The sequence below is a fragment of the Aquila chrysaetos genome, chromosome 25 (genome assembly GCF_900496995.4).
Source record: "Aquila chrysaetos chrysaetos chromosome 25, bAquChr1.4, whole genome shotgun sequence".
NCBI classification, from domain to species: domain Eukaryota; kingdom Metazoa; phylum Chordata; class Aves; order Accipitriformes; family Accipitridae; genus Aquila; species Aquila chrysaetos.
Genome location: NC_044028.1, coordinates 9,186,764 through 9,203,463, shown reverse-complemented (window position 1 = coordinate 9,203,463; position 16,700 = coordinate 9,186,764). Strand labels below are relative to the sequence as shown.

Genomic DNA, 16,700 nt, shown 5'->3' with positions numbered 1-16,700 from the left:
TATTGTCTTTTTACAGAGAAAATACCATGTTTGGGTAAAAATCTCCTATAGCCTCAGTCATGACAGCCTCTGGGCCTTAATATCCAGTGCTGTCAAGCCCAGAACTGTTGAGTCAAGGCAAATACTAATGTTACCTTTTATGGATGTGAAAAATACAATCAGTTGATCTTTGGGATTGCCAAAAAAAGCTAAAGAAATTCATGTGGCTGTGCATCATTTACACTTGAGCTTCCAATTGCTAATTGCTGTACTTGTAGAAAACATTTGTTTGTATGATCTTAGGTAACAGATCCAAAGTTGATTAAGCAGTATATAGAAGAATGTGAGGCAAGAATAGAGATTGGACTTCACTATAACATCCCGTACCCAAGACCTGTGAGTATAAATCTCGTCAAAGCCTAAGTGGAGTTGCATAAGCTAAACTCCCAAGGCCTGTGAATGTTCAGGCACTCTTGTCCGACCGATGAATGTAGAAAAAGACGGTAATGGAATCAAATCTGTTAATCTTTCCACATAATAACAGAGAACAAGAGAATAAAAATACTTAATTCCATCTGCCATAGATACACTAATTTTCATAGCTTAAATTACTGGTAACTGTTCTCCCAGTCATAAATCAGGTCTTATAATACACCTGCCTATGTTGCTGCTTCTTTTCCCCTGTTCCTAGAGAAAAACATGTCCAAGATTACTGAATTGCTGGAAGTTGCAGCAGTGTCTTCTGTTGCACCATTCAATACAGTTCCCTCACCGCCCAGTCACTTCTGTCGATATTACTTTATGCTACCTCCCATAGAGACTTCCTCTCTAGTCCTGTTCATTAGTTTATATATTCACATCTGTGGTTTCCTTATCAAGGCGGTCATGGTCAAAATTAAATTGTATCTTCATCCAGTGCTTGCCTAGAATATGGTCACTGTTAGCATCTCTTTCACATACAGCCGCTTCTTTTTCTCCAGTATACAGAATAACAATGCACATCTGGCAAACAACGCTTCTAGACATGGGCTTAAAATGTATGCTCTGCAGTGGCTTCAAAATCCCAAAGGATCAGTCTTAGATCAGCTCTCTCAGACAAACTGGATGATTGTTGTTTTTCAGATTCTAGAAATCTCTGTTGCTGCTTTAGTCGGTGCTTTTACTACTATTTGCACCTAAACAGCTATCTTACAGGATGACAGCCTCAGCAACAATAACATCTGACTGCTAACACCTACATTTTTCAATCACTTCGGGGGGATATAGCTGCATGACTCCCACCATCAGTCTTATGAAATATAAAGACTTTGTCAGTCAAAGGACGAGCCTGTCACCTATTGCTCCTCCTGCTTGTGGAGTCAATGACATTGATTGTGCATTTTAATATGGTATATATAATCATGACAATAAGAAGGCAGTCTTTCAATACAGACAGTTTGGGAGTATTTTGTGATTTGTTAGGTAGGTATGAATAAAGCACACAGTGCTTTAAAACATCTACTCAGGAATTTTTAGGGTTTTCTAGGTCTTGGTGTTCTGGAACATTGTCAGCAGTCCTGTTTCAACAAGTATTTTATCATTACAGTCTGATATCAAGCTACAAAATAAGGTTACTAAAGCCTAAATTGTATAGGATTTTAATAAACACAACATTTGGGGCCTGAAAGTTATACCACTAATGACTCCTCAGAGGACGCTCCTCTTAGAAATCTGATAACCTGGTTTGAGACGGTGCAGTTGCCCTCTCCAAAGTGTGAAGAAATTATTTAAAACTCAGTGAAACCTAGTCTGTATATATGCCTTCTTTTTCTTGTAGCTTCTCAATTTGCACCTAACTGGTGGGATTTTCTTTTCCAGATCCATCTGCCTCCTATGGGTCTTGCCCATAAACAAGGCCGTACATTGCGACACCAGGAAAAGTTAAGGAAGATTTCTAAGCCAATATACTTGAAATCCCATGATGAAGTTTCATAACCCATGATTTAAGCTGTGATATGTAATCACATCATTTAAGCTGTGGACTGCAATCCAGGTGATTTGTGTGCACAACTGTGAATGAAGTTGTTTTGGTCACTTGCTCGCACATTTCCTGAGACCAAAAAGCTAACTGATGCATTGCATATGATGGATAAAGGTTGGTCTAGTATTTATTACATTTCAACCACTGACTCACCAATAAAAGTAACACTTTTCAAGGAGTGAGGTGTGATACGAAGATCACTTTGACATCAGGACAAATTACAGCAGGTTTTCAAACTCCATTAATCTATAGCAGGGTTCTCTGGTGGTTTGAGGGTTATCGCTCAATTGCGATTCAAGGCAGTGCCTTGTGTAAGGGTCAGCAAAAATCAGGGAGGTCCAGGAGAATCAAGCAGACGCGGTGCCTCCAGAGCTTCCGAATGCACAGTGACTCCATCATGCAGCTGCACTCCTTCCTCTCTTGTCCCTGCTCTGCCTGTTGTCCCTGGAGAAATGTCCCAGTTTCATACTATCCTTAATGGTGAAGTATTGTTTCTAAACAGACAGTAGCACAGAGACAGCAGAAATGCCACCACTCCTTTTTCCTTTTTGCAAACTGCAGAGGAGTGGCCTACAGCCTCTATGTCAGCTTTTTTTCCCCCCTTCCTTTGGAGAGGGTGTGGATGTGAAACGCAAAGTTTGGAATGCCGTTACACAACTCAGAGTAAAACATTCCAGTGCTGGGTTCCTCAGGTTCCCATGTATGGACTGACTGAAAACTCTCCCTTCAGGGTATCACTGTGGGAGCAAGCTTAAGATGCTTTGAGTGTCTTCACTGGGCATTTTTACACGGTTAGCTTTTCAATATAATCAGCACACTGGCTCTCTCAGCAATTATTTATTTCAGTGTTAGGTTTTAACTCTTATATTACTGTGTCGTGGTTTAACCCCAGCCAGCAGCTAAGCACCATGCAGCCACTCACTCACTTCCCCTCCCCGCAGTGGGATGGGGGAGAGAATCGAGGGAAAAAAGTAAAACCCATGGGTTGAGATAAGAACAGTTTAATAGAACAGAAAGGAAGAAAATAATAAGGATAATGACAACAATAATAAAATGACAATAATAATAATAATAAAAGAATTGGAATATACAAAACAAGTGATGCACAATGCAATTGCTCACCACTTGCCGACTGATGCCCAGTTAGTTCCCGAGCAGCGATCCACCACCCCAGGCCAACTCCCCCCAGTTTATATACTGGGCGTGACATCACATGGTATGGAATATCCCTTTGGCCAGTTTGGCTCAGCTGTCCTGGCTGTGTCCCCTCCCAACCTCTTGTGCCCCTCCTGCCTTCTTGCTGGCTTGGCATGAGAAGATGAAAAATCTTTGACTTAGTCTAAACACTAGTTAGCAACAACTGAAAACATCAAGTGTGTTATCAGCATTATTCTTATACTAAATCCAAAACATAACACTATACCAGCCACTAGAAAGAAAATTAACTCTATCCCAGCCGAAACCAGCACATATGGACAGAACCCTAACTTTATTAAAAGAAAGTATCTACCACTATCTCCTCAGTCTTTTAATTTCAAGGGGTATTTCTGTTTCACCGGTGCCTCAAGAATGGAAGTGAAACAAAATTAATTTCCCCCTCACTGGCCACCAATCGTTTTGGCTCCTTTTCAGTCATCTGGCTTTACCAAGCTGTTTCTTCAGGAAAGTTAGAGGAACCTTCTGTCCTTCAGACTAGAAGTACCAATGAGACCAAGCTGTGGACAAGAGCCACACTGTACTAGGAGACTACGTAAGCACAGCCCGCAGCTGCTTTAAGGACAGAGGGTGTAAGCAGCAACCTATTCCAGCCAGAAGTTAATGTTGCAAAAAAGCAAATCTGAAAAATGCAGTGTGTATTACTTCCTATTAAAGTGGGCAAAACCAATGAAATCTCATTTTCTGAGCTCTCCAACTCATCCTAAACTCTCCAAGCCCTAACAGACAACAGCACAGAAATATTCTTGTCTACCTTAAAAGTAAGGTAAAACTAGTCATGTGCAGAACAGAATGACAGTTCCTCCCCCAAGAATGTACTTGCAAGAGTGAAAAAAATACAAGCAGATGAGAAAGTACAAGGAAACAATGAGAAGAGCGAGTCAGCATGACAGGTACTGGCTAGCCCAATTTCTCACTACCCTTTATGGCTCCAGTCCACAAAGGTATCTATTCCCATATAATTATTTCCTGGGAATGCCTCGTGTGGGAAGTAACATGTAAAATGCCATTGTTCTGCCTGTCAGTGAGAGCTTTGCAAATTTACTGCTGCCAGGAAGACACAAAACAAAACTCCTTTAGCCTAGGAAAAGGGGGATGGAGTAAAGACAATAAAAAATAACATGATTATGCACACTGCTTAATCCTTTGTTGAAAGAAGTCCAAATACAGTCTTTTCCTATCCTCATTCTCATACACCAGTGTAGAGATGTGTCAACTGAGCCAAACCAAAATGTGCAGAGACAAGGGTTTTGAATGGAAGCTTAGGCTCATTCTTTGTCATTAAACTATCATTTGAATCTTTTTATTTGTTAAAATTGATGTGGCTATTGAAGGTACTGATTCCGTTACTCATCAGGTGAATAAACAGATATGTAAATGAACAGTCTAAATTTACTGTCTGTATTATAGTCACAACTCTTTCCTGAGTACATACTGTAAGATGTAGATTATTTCAAAAGAACATCCCTAAAATTACAGATGATTTACACCAAATTGAAATAACAATATGAGTTTGAGTTTATTTCTGAAGGGAAATATAAATAAGCAATTTTTAAAAGGCTCAAGTAGCCTTAAGTAACTCAAATGAGTATCCACTTGCTTAACTGAAAAGCCAGTAATTTGAACTGCAGTAACAGCATCACATTATTTGAGATGCTTTAAAATGCTAGATAGCCCATTAATTTTTCAAAATAAGTGTTTGAGAAATTATTAACTAGTGCCCGATCCTCATTACTTTCCAGCACTAGAAGGCGAAGACTGAAATTTATTAAAACCTTAGGCTGTTCAGCTAAAGGAAGCATTAGATTAGCTCTTTTGTCAAGTCTGGAGAGCAAAACCCTTCTTTCACAGCTTAAGTTAAACTCTATGGAAAAGACAATCTGCCTTAAATGGAGTCCTTTGTTTTTGGAAGTCAAACTGGCAAGCTACCATTTTGAGAGAGTTTCATTAAAAAAATTTCATCTGCAACTCAGTCCAGCGGGTAGGCAGACATCTCAACTGGTACTCATTATATTAAATTTCAAGGACCGTATAACGTCTGTCAAGAAGTATCCCAATGATGGTGCAATATGTCATTCCTACACATTAATTTTACTTGCAAAAAGATGTCCTCAAATGCCTCTGAGTTCTCGAGAGTTTGTAATGCACTGGATTCAACCAGTGTACACTGTGTCCTTGTACTTCCTTAACTTTCTCTTACTCCCCTTCCAGTAAATACTGTCTCTTTCCAATTTATCACACTAGTCCAATCTATTCCAAAGGAAGTATCACAGAACTGAAACAGGTTAAGACGGATTAGGTTATCTGATCTATCTTCCTACTAATACAAGTTTGTTCTTGTAATACCTTTTAGATCTGGAGAAAATAAGGCAACCTGGACCTCACTCTCTTGGGGCCCCACTATGTATCCATCAGAAAGTGTATCAGTAACATCCATCTTTTATCCACAGACAGAAAGGTCACTTATTTGATCATACCTATAAATTCATTTTCAAGAATGCTAATTACAGGAGACACCTGCACCTTTCACTAATTTTTCTAATCCTACTAGGCAAAATGCTCTTGCTTATAGGAACTCATAAGTAGAAGAATTTGGGGCCTTTGTATTATCTTTTTCATTGTATAATTTTCCCTTTAACAGCCCAACAGTGTTAAAATCAACAGAGATAGTAATTCCTGTTTCTGAAATGGATTTTTGTGCAGATGAGATAAGAGAAAGGTTTCCATCTCCTGAGAAAATGTACTAACCCTGTCTTACAGCATCCCTAGCTGAAAATCAGTCTCTGCTATTTCTAAGAAAGAAAATCTCATGCTCCGTAATGTCTGTATACTGCATTTTTTCCATCCTCTTTGAGTTATTAGCAAGGCTGTGAATTATTTGTAGTGATCACAGGTTTTTTGTGGTTTGTTTAATGAGACCTTCTAATTAAGAAATGGAAATACTAAACCTGTAAAGCCAAGAATTCTACTACTATTACAAGGTACTTCATTTGTCCAAAAAATTTTCACATTTTTATCATGTCCAACTAACAGCTGAGTTGCCTTTTTTTTTTTTTCCTCCATGCATCTCAGCCAAGAAAGGTTGTGAATTCTCATGTTTAGCCAGCTTATCATTCTTCAGGAAGGTCTAGACAATGCTCAGGAAATAAGGTTGGGAAGCTCATTTCAAAGAACCACAGAAAAATATCTCTAAGACAGATATCCTTCAACAGTAAATTCCATTACTTTTTCTCTAATAGTAAGGGCAGCCCAGGAAATCACGTACTTCAGTAATCATCAACTAAAGCAACTCAGCCATGCCTGATCCCCGGTGAAGAGGCAACAGATGCATGAACCCTCTTTTACAGACTTCTCTCTTACCTATATATTTTGGTTGCATCTACAAAAGCTTGAAATACATCTTTAATTACATTCTAAGAAATGCTTTCATCTCAAATCTAAACATTAACACAGAAGAAGCATTTAGAAAGTCAACACAGTAACAAGGACATTGCAGACAATGTAGTAGAAAAGCCACTATATATTCACAAGAACCACAACTGTGTCATTTAATAAACTATCCATTAGTGTTCGTTCACAAAAAGGCGTTAACAAGAAATGAACATGGCAAGTCATCCCACAGTATTTTCCAACAGTTTAAAAGTAATTTATCTCCATAAACGTAATTTAGCTAACATATCCTAGTGAACCTGGCTTTTAATTTAAAATGGCTTAATTTAGAGGACTATGTTTGTAAGACTAGCATTATCTGAAGAAGGATGGAGAAACTTAATCCTCAAATTTCAACTTCTCTTCATTTTAGTGTTTTAAGAATGATTATTGTTGCCCCAGCTTCCCTTTCAGCAGTGCCTCAGCAGTGACAGGTAAGCTGTTACCAGTCACTTGCATGCATAAGCTCAAATCTAAATAGAAAGATCCTTTTGAAAGCAGTGACTGAATTGATCAATCCATAGGGAAGGATCTAACAGCCAGGTCCAACCTCTTCGGCCTGCATGCAAAGCACCTGTAAGAGGAGGCTTGTGACTGGTTTGTCTCTGATGCCACAGTAACCTATTAGTGATCTGAATTGTTGATGTGATAACAACAACAATTAGATGCAGCCATTAAAAAATATGGTAACTACCACAATGTTTTTTTAAATATGTAGGAAATTTCAGTTAATTTTAATTATATGATAAGTACAAAGTATCTGTGTTACTCTTACGAAGCCTAAGAAAAGACAATTTTTTTAAAGGACCAATTTTAATTAATCTTAGTTTACTTATAGATCTTCTGAAACGTGATTCTCATCTCAAAAATTGTTGTCAATTTGGATAACTGCTGTAGCATTCATAAACAAGTTTTATTTTTGCTATAGGTGCCAAATATCAGTCTAAATTGTTAAGAGTAGTTTCTTGCTATTAGTAAGTTGAAACACCTGCACATCTCTGTTGCCTTTATTAAAACAAATATCCATTAAGTGTCCAGCCCTGACATCTTTGCCCTAGTCACCAGGTAACAATAATGATGCACCAAATGCCCGTGTACTGTACTGTTAATGAGGCATCAAATATGGTACATATAGTACATGAAGATACTGTACTAGTTACCTATGTATATCTTTGTGCAGAGCAGCACTCTACAACATACCTGTAACACTTCTTGCTTACCTGTATGTTACCATTCTTAAAAGTTACTATTTTATGAATATCTGTATAAAACAAACCGGTGGTTAATAAAACAATAATGAACACTGTTTTCACCTATAACTGCTAAGCACAGCACAACAGAAATTCCTGTGACAAGAACCATGTTTTAATGAGTTGTAGCAGCATCACTTAATGATTGTAGCAGGATACTGGGAACTGCTGAATTATAGCTGCATCTCTGACTTTGTGAGGCCTCGAGCAAGTGATTAAAATGCTGCAATTTGGGCAATGAAAAAAAAATACAAGACCCCAAATTAGTGGATGTTTATGCAGTGGGGTTTTTTTTTAAATGTTTGCCTTGATCTTTGAGCTTCTCTTGTACTGTGTACACAACAAGTCTAATGATGCATCTTTAGTACCTTCTTCGCATGCTGTGGGGATTAGTTAATGACTGCACAGCTCTTTGAAGATGTTCAGGCTATTTTATTTTTAATTAATGTTTGCAAGCTACTTTGAGCTTCTCCGATGAAAGGGCTTAAACAAGTACAAAATTTCAGGTGGTTATTAGTCCAACATGCAAGAGGGCAAGACGAGGAAGTAAAATGAGACTATGGGAGAAAGGAAACAGGTCCATTTATCAGGCACCTGGGATATGTAGGTAAATAATACTGAAATTTAAAAAAGTTTAAAAAAATATGAGACAAGCATACTGCTCTGTGAAATGACAGGCTCCCAATGCATGTGCAGAAGTTTTCCACAGAAATTCTGAGGCACATCTTCAAGGAGTGTCAGTTACTACAGTTTTGTAATACAGCTCTGGGAGTTCATTCTAGCTGAGGATTGGTTTTACATGTTGACAACAGACTATTCTCATCTCCTCCCTTTTTGCCATACATACTCCTGGGACACAGAAGTGGTAGGCAAATCCACAGAGTCTTATTTGCAAGAGTTGTGGATTAGATTCCCATTAAAATCAGCAGCAAAACTCTTTGGGCCCAATTTCATTAAAAAGAAAAAAAAGCCCTATGATAACAGCTAGGTGGTAATATTAGGATTTCACAAGATTTGTAATGATGTGGGTGGCACACAGTTTGATGGGAGTTCTGTTCATTCTGATCTACTGCAAGATAAAGCCCAGGCCTTTGAAATAAGTTTCTGTTTATAGTGTTCTATTTTCACTCACTCTTGCTCAGTGGTTGATAATGGCTAAAAACCAAAGGAATTTGGGAACTGCTTTGAAGTCAGCAGGAAATCCCAGTATAAAAAAAAAAAAAAAATCGCAGCTATTGGGGAGTAAAGTATATCTTTTAATAACAAAATGCGAGTGTTTTGACTGGCATACTGTCAGTCGTCTAACTGGCATAGTGCTGCCACACCTCGATTTATCCAGTGTTTCTGGGGCTTGTCTGAAGGGAGTTCAATTGAGAGAACATAGTTGGTTGAGTGGCCAGTAGTGGATAAGACACCTCTTCTTGCACTTGTCTTGTATACAGGGCATGAATAGATGTTCATATGAAGAAATGTGGAACTTTCTCCAGGTTTCAGCCAAATTATGGGCAAAGAATCATAAAGGATTTTTGGAAGTGATTCTCCAATTACCAAGGATTCTCTATCCCATCGTGCACCTTCCAAAAAAAGGCCTCTCACATAAGCCCCATCTTCTGGCATTTTGTCCATTGTGTGCTCCTGTTTCATCACCTAGAATGAGTAAACCATTGCTTGATTTTATTTTTATCTGGAGTATATTAAATCCTACAAGTGATAGTCTGAAATTGCTCCTTTAAATAAAATTTCTTTTCATTTGAAAACTATTCCTTGCTGCCCCAGAACATGTTTCAAGCTGTTCAAGAAAAACAAAATTCCTCTGCATTGTCTTACCTCAAATTCAAATCCAATATGATCAATTGGGATGGTGTATTTTCTGGCATAGTTTTGTAAAACACCAGTCAAAAAAGACTGAGTGAAGAAGAATCCTGAGAGCCAAAAGACTGTGGGTGGCCCGTTGATGACCCAATCCTGAATATGGAGAGAAAAAACAAACATAAGAATAAATACATTTGTGGCTTCGCTGTGCCAATTCACCAGAAAAGGGATGTCTTTTCCGATACAGTCAAACAGCACAATGAGATCTAAACCTTGATGGGACCCTCTGGATACCACCATTAGTTCTATAATTTTCAGAGACAACAAATCACAGAAGTCAGTTATTTATGATGACAACAAAAATAATCACTCATTCTGAAACAACCAGAACTCAGTGCTACTGAGAAAGAAATTTCAGGGGAGTAGCATTAGCATATTTTATTAAGTCTAGATACTAGCCAGCAAAAAAAAAAAAAGAAAAATGATTGAATTTGGACACTTTCATCAATCTACCATCTTTTACAGTCTTGTAAACACATGAGAAAAGGCCAAATTTTCTTACATAGTATCTTCACTGATCACTGTGAGGGCACTCGCTACAGCCAACACATCAGATCCTAGTAGAGGAAATAATTCCAGTACAAAGATGCCAGACAAGATCTTGGGCCAGTGTCTTTGCTGGATATCACAAAGGCAGTAGAAAAAACAAGGCAAGCGCAGAATGTCCCCACACTACTCTAAGCAACGTGGAGTCAAAAGAAGCCCATATGGTACTCTGATTCAGCAAACAGGAAACTCTGCTGCTTACACAAATCTTTCAGATGCTTTTTCTAGCTTTCTCCTCCCCTGACTTGTATGGAGTTCCACTACATCTCAGTACCTCAGCTATTTAAGGTACATCATTTCAGATGTATTTCAAATTTAAGTAATTTAAAGAGAGCTCTAAGAATGCAAGGGAAATAATGGAAGGGTGAGTAAAGAATAAAATAGCTTGTTCAAAAAGTGTGTGGAAGTGGTGTAACTTTTTATTAAACTTGAAAGAGATTTACAGTCACATGTCATGTATATAAAATTTAAAAGTACCTGTTATACACTGTTTCTAAAGCATTCTCACACCTGGTTCAGTGTCCCTTGAGCAGGGAAGCCATTAAGACATCAAGTAAAGTAATGCAAAGTAAAATGCATCTTCTAGAAATAGAAGAATGGAAACTACCAAATGCAGCACTGGATTAGCACCAAAGGATTATACTTCCAACTCACCGTGCTGAGCAATTGCCCAGCTAATTCCAGTGCTGTTAATGCAGTGTATATTTGGTCATGAGTATGTGCAAGTAGTTCACAATCCAGAGCTATAAGGGTACTGCTGAGTGAGGACAACACTAATACACATTTTACCCATTCAGCTTTCAACTACTGAGTCTGTAGACCTGTCAGAATCAGTTTAGCATACCTGGAAGAAGGCCAAACGACAGAGGAGATCAGACACATAACTTCCCAGTGGCTTCAGTGATGGATAGGATTTGGCGGACCACATTGATGGTACTTTTCCCATTAGTATGCTGTTGAAAACATCTTCAAGTTCAGATGACATCAACACTTGGCCTTTAATGGCTTTGCCTAAATCAATGAGGCTGCTCTGAACAACTTCAGTAAGCCTTCAGATAAAACAAAGAAATTGTCATCTCATTATTTACTTCTTACTATCTGGCTAAAGACATGCAAGTCCAACTTGAACAGAGGGCCGATCAAAGCTGGTAAATGTCCTGTCAGAAATTCATTCTCTCACCTGTAGTTATCAAAACTCTTACTTAACTTTGGAAAAGCAAACAAAGAAAAAACACACACAGAGAAACGAAAGGTAGTGAAAATTCCCATTCTAGACAAGGGAAATCAAGTGACAAGAGCTTTAAAGATTGTAACACTAATTAACATAGTGTGCTGTTAATACTGGGGGCTGGGTATGACTTAAAAAAAATAAAGTAGGCTGCCCTACATCAACACAACAAACTCTAATCTGATTTAAGTTCATACTCCAAGAATATAGGTACTATTTCTATATTCAGGTAGTCAGCTGCAGCTTTCAAGTCTTTTTAAAAGGTTCATCCAAAGCAGAATCTATCATGTTAAGAACAATGTATTGTAAAAGGCCTATAACTGTTTAACGCTTGTGAGTTGCTAGCACTGATGCACACAAGCATATTTCAGTATTAGTAGCGCTACATGAAACACTGAGCCGTACCTGTTAAATCGAATTAGTTCTTGCCTAAGAACTGTATTCATGGACTCTTCATAAAGTAGTGGGTATACCTTCATAACCTCTTTAACATCAAAGTCACTTGGTAATTTGGACAGGATGTCCTGCGCCAAATCTTCAACAGTTTCCTGAAATCACAAGTTTGCAATGAATGAGGAATTTCCCTTTTTTTCACCTATTTTTATTCAATAAATTCCATAAAACACTATAGATTTTGTATTTTTTTCTGTATAACCACATAAGTATTTTAGTCCATCTTCCTAAAGAAATAGTGCTTACATGTTCCTCCTCTCTTTGCGCATCATCCTGTCTGTCTCTGCATGTGCCTGCTTGCTCCTTTTCCCTTCTCAATAATTTTAAATTTGTTAGTAATTTTGGTTTTAATTTGCAAAAAGGTTTTAGGCAACTTCTAAGGAAACAGGCTGCAGGGCAGAGAAGCATAATCCTGCTACTGCCACAGTGAAGGAAAAGACAAAGCATGCAGCGTGGGGAAAGTGATGGGAACACCATATGAATACCCCAGCCACGAGAGAAGCTATACTTACAGCATATTAGACGTCAGAGAATACAATCACTAGACAACTCCACAGGAAATGAGGCTCCATTGATTCCACTTTTCAAGAATCCACTTGCGTATAAAATATAGGAAGTCAAATCTGAGGGGCTTGAAAGGTCGTTTATCTGTGTCTCAAAGGGGCATGGATTTGGCCTGAGTACAGGATGAATGAAAGAAATTCCCAGCATCTTCACAACCAGGTCCCATGGAGGGATAGATGACAGTGAGGTCCATGTGCAAGTGATTCTATTCTGCCAAACTGCCCCCTTTCTTTGTGGCACACAAGTCACAAACACAGTTACATGTTTGGGACTGTAGAAACTGAAGCAGCCAAAGGAAAGCAAAAAATTGCATCTCAAAACCCAAGCATTCAATAAGTAATAACAGACTGGAAGTGCCATTACAGCACAGGCTTGACCAGGAAGACAACTTTTGCCTCTAATGGGCTTATGTCACTTGCCTGATGGCTGAATGACTTGATAGAATTTCCTGGCACTCTGGAGTCTGTCCCTCAGTGAGAATGGCAGGGATGGTTGGTCATACAACCACTGCTGGATGAAGTCAGGCCAGTGCGTGAACCTCCATCATTGGAATTTGTAGACTGGAATTAAATGTCATACTTTAAAATTGCCTAGAGATGGATGTGAGGTGAGGTGCTTTACCAATTGTGATTGTTAACTGTGCTCTAACTACAATTCATGACTGAAGTGAAGCACTTCACTGTTATTTTAAAACATAAAAGAAACATTCTTATTCAAACTGCATGTTCTACTCAACCAGGTTGTGTGGTATTAACCAATTTAAATTCAAAGTCATTAGGGTATCTTCCATCTTTAAAGGTTCTTCCATGACAAATCTGTCTGCTTCTCTACGGGAACATTCACATCTACTCCCAATGCCACAGTCATGTGATGAGAGGTGTTGGATTACTCTGAGACCTACGACATGGCAGGAAAGGACACCTTTCCAGAGTGCAAGTTGATCTTTCTTCCCCAGTTACCTGAGGGGACTTGCCACCTCCCCCTGCTTCTCTAGGCAAAGTCAGGAGCACTCCACGGAAAAGCTGGTTAGTCTCCTGGTTATCCTTGGTGATGTCTGCGTTTTCATGAAGTCCAAACACTTCAGGGTGTGTTGTAATTGGTAAACTTCTTATGTATTCAATGTAAGACTGTAAAAGAAACATTTAGATACTAGAAATCATGCAATGCTACATTCATAAACTATCAGTAAACCCAACTTGGACAGAACCTTCCCATTTACAATCAAGCACATTAGATCACAGTTAAATGCATCCAGGAATTGACTTACTCAGTCCACAGAGATAAATATAAAAGTTTTGAATGATTCAAAGACTCACTGAGGAGTTGTTCTTACTACCCTCATGTAAGTAGCAAGAGAAAGGAATGTACATTAGAAATATACAAGGAACTCTGGTAAGAGTCATAGAGGAGGGTAGGATGCTGTATGTATCACCCCTACAACTGCAGGCTACACAAATAGGTGGGATTTGAGCACATTTGTTATATCTGTGCAGTTGTTAGAAGGGAAAAAGGGGATGAAAATTGAGTATATACCTGCCATTCCAACTCCTCATCCTGATCACTGCTTTCAAGACAAAAGCGGTTCCAAGAGGGTGCAAAAGTACCCTGTAAATTCCTGAAGCCTGACTCCTATTGGCTTTCTAGAACTGTACTGGAAACAAGCATAGGGGTGGCTCTTTGCGTCAACAAACATCAGAATATTGGATGATCACTACATCTCCATTGGAGTGTGTTAGATATTAAGTACCAGATTCATATTTCATACATAAGATATATTCTGGCATGGCTTTGTGAACTTACTTTTTTTATTTTCTATTTGTTGTATTCAGTATATCAAAGTACAGTGTAGATAAGGTTTTTCCCAGTAACTCAGACATAATTTACACCTATTATCTTCTCACCTCATACGGACCATGTGGTGGTATGTAGTAGTCATCGCCAGCTGCAAGCATATACTTGTCCTGCTCCATATCCTTGCTATAGACTATGGAAAGAAGGGACAGGAGAAGACGCCTGTCTTTATCATCTGTTACTCTACCCTCCATAGTTACATTCCCCTGCGAAAGGGCAAAGAAAACCAGGATGAAAAATTGAAAGTTAATGAACAAATAAAAATTGTTTTGCAATAATGTATAACTCCAGCAAGTTGAAGTTCCGAAGCTCCAGATCTTCAAAAGTTTTTAAGTCCTATACTTCAATTGATTCAATGGAAATTAGGCACTTTAACACATTTGGAACTATGGCCCAAATTTGTGTGTCTTGATGATGAAAGGTTTAAGGAACACTATGAGCTGATCTGAGAAACTCCTCCTCATGCCACAGTAAATAATCTGATGTTTTAAATGACAGCTCTTTTGCTTGAAATTCTCATAAGAATTCTTAGAACTGTCAAAATCTGAACAGTGCTATATAGCTGATCCTTGTCTTGTTCCTTTCATGCAAACCTAACCTGATTAATAATGTATACAGTAGAAAACAAGGGATCACAAATATGCAATACCCCTGTGCAGAAGGGGTTGGAGATATTTAAGTAATGGGCAAGCAATGAGGGGAGGTTTCCACTGATACAAAGTACAGAAAACAGCTAAAAGCTCACAGTTATTACTTTAATCCTGACTCCCAAAATTCTTTTTCATAAAGCTAATCATAACATTAGCAAAAATCAGGAATGATCTTTATAACGGTGACAAAGGAGGTGCCAAGAAGCAGCTGTCTTTCTGGAGAAAGAGAACTGAATAGCCACAGCAACCAAGTTACTTACAGAGGTCAACACCTCCTGCTTTAAACTGATGAGTATTATCACATCCTCTGGTAAACTGACAATGCTTACTGCGTCAGGATCATATTTATCAGCTAAGGTGAAACAGAGGCCATTGACGTTTTCATTTGACATATAAGAAACAAAGACCAGGAGGTTTGCTGGACCATTAGTAATGTTTCTAGCTATATATGAACCAAGACAGCAATGACATCTGAGGGTTTGGGATTCAACTTGTCTGTATGTGGAAGGCCAAGAAAGTAAACCTGAATGGAATCCACTCAATTTGTCAAGAACTCATCAGTTTATCACTGTACCAGCTGAAAGTGCCTAGCAAAGTCAGCACATGTTAGAGGGTGGACTGCTTGTACCTGTTAGATATGTGAGAGCTTCAAATGGGATTTCTTCATATTCATTCAGAAACATTTGGATCTGTCGCATACTGATTCTGAGGTCAGATTCGTTGAACTCATATGGAATATTCCAACCTGTTCAATTCAGAAAAGATATACAGGGCAATGGTGCACTGTACTGATAACCATGCTCTGGAAATGATGGTATTGGTACTATACTGCTACTACAGAGCTGAAGGTAACAGCTGCTAGACAGTACCTAGAAGCAGCCCTGGAATTTACCAGGCTGATTATTGCACGAGGGACAATATGACTGGATAACAATATTGTATCCTAAGGCACTATTACTATCATTCTATATAATTAAAACATAAGCACAGGCATTTTGGCATCACACACTCCGGAAAAATTATTTTTTACCTTAAGCAGAATACACACCTGCTCAGTACTTTCAGCTAATCTGTTGCTATCTGGAGACGATGACAACAAGAGTTTTAATTCATTGATTGATTTTAATTTTTAATCAATCTGCCCATCTATTAATGCTGTTTATATATGACATTCAGGGTAACAGTATAATTAAAAAAAACACACAGGAGCATACTCCAGGTAAGAGAATCCTTCAGAAAACCCACACCCCTAGAGCAAACCAAAAAAATAGGGCTATTGCTGCAACAATCCTTCTTCCCCCAGACAGCTGGTCACATTAAGCAGTAGATGTTGCTTTTGAAAGTGACCTATTTGTCACTTACAAAAATTATATTTTTACTTTAAAGCAATAAACTAGTATCTTCATACTGGCAGTCTAGCATTTATTTAAACAGCTGCCTATTAAAATACAGTGGCTTTCAGTCAAAATATAACATTTCGTAACAGTAACCTGTTATGACAAAGACAGACTCAGTCAGAATGGAAGACTGAGAACTTCATGTACACCAGTGGAGAGCATAAACTTTATATAGTTATAAAAATGGAATCTATAATTCCATACATTTCTACATTTTATGTAGAAATTCTACATAGTTTTCTAAAT

General features: G+C 38.3%; 2 protein-coding genes across 12 annotated transcripts in view; one reads left to right on the top strand and one right to left on the bottom strand.

Moving 5' to 3' along the window:
- Nucleotides 1-16,700, top strand: part of LYRM1 (LYR motif containing 1) — a 28,389-nt gene that overhangs the window by 8,343 nt on the left and 3,346 nt on the right. For 5 of the 11 annotated variants that reach the window (XM_030001484.2, XM_030001486.2, XM_030001487.2 and 2 more), the window contains exons 3-4: nt 283-375; nt 1,837-2,177. In XM_030001484.2, the coding sequence (XP_029857344.1) occupies nt 283-375; nt 1,837-1,953 (210 nt within the window). In that variant the 3' untranslated portion in view covers nt 1,954-2,177. Of the gene's footprint in view, nt 1-282; nt 376-1,836; nt 2,178-5,855; nt 7,950-9,335; nt 9,654-16,700 lie in introns of those variants that run through there. The other 6 variants (XR_005931415.1, XR_005931413.1, XR_003921463.2 and 3 more) reach the window with 6 other exon arrangements.
- The window catches only part of DNAH3 (dynein axonemal heavy chain 3), a 61,951-nt gene continuing 54,379 nt past the window's right edge, over nt 9,129-16,700 (bottom strand). The window contains 8 exon segments of the mRNA XM_030001455.2: nt 9,129-9,540; nt 9,721-9,858; nt 11,156-11,360; nt 11,945-12,087; nt 13,516-13,683; nt 14,458-14,595; nt 14,597-14,613; nt 15,686-15,802. Coding sequence (XP_029857315.1) covers nt 9,187-9,540; nt 9,721-9,858; nt 11,156-11,360; nt 11,945-12,087; nt 13,516-13,683; nt 14,458-14,595; nt 14,597-14,613; nt 15,686-15,802 — 1,280 coding nt within the window. The 3' untranslated portion in view covers nt 9,129-9,186.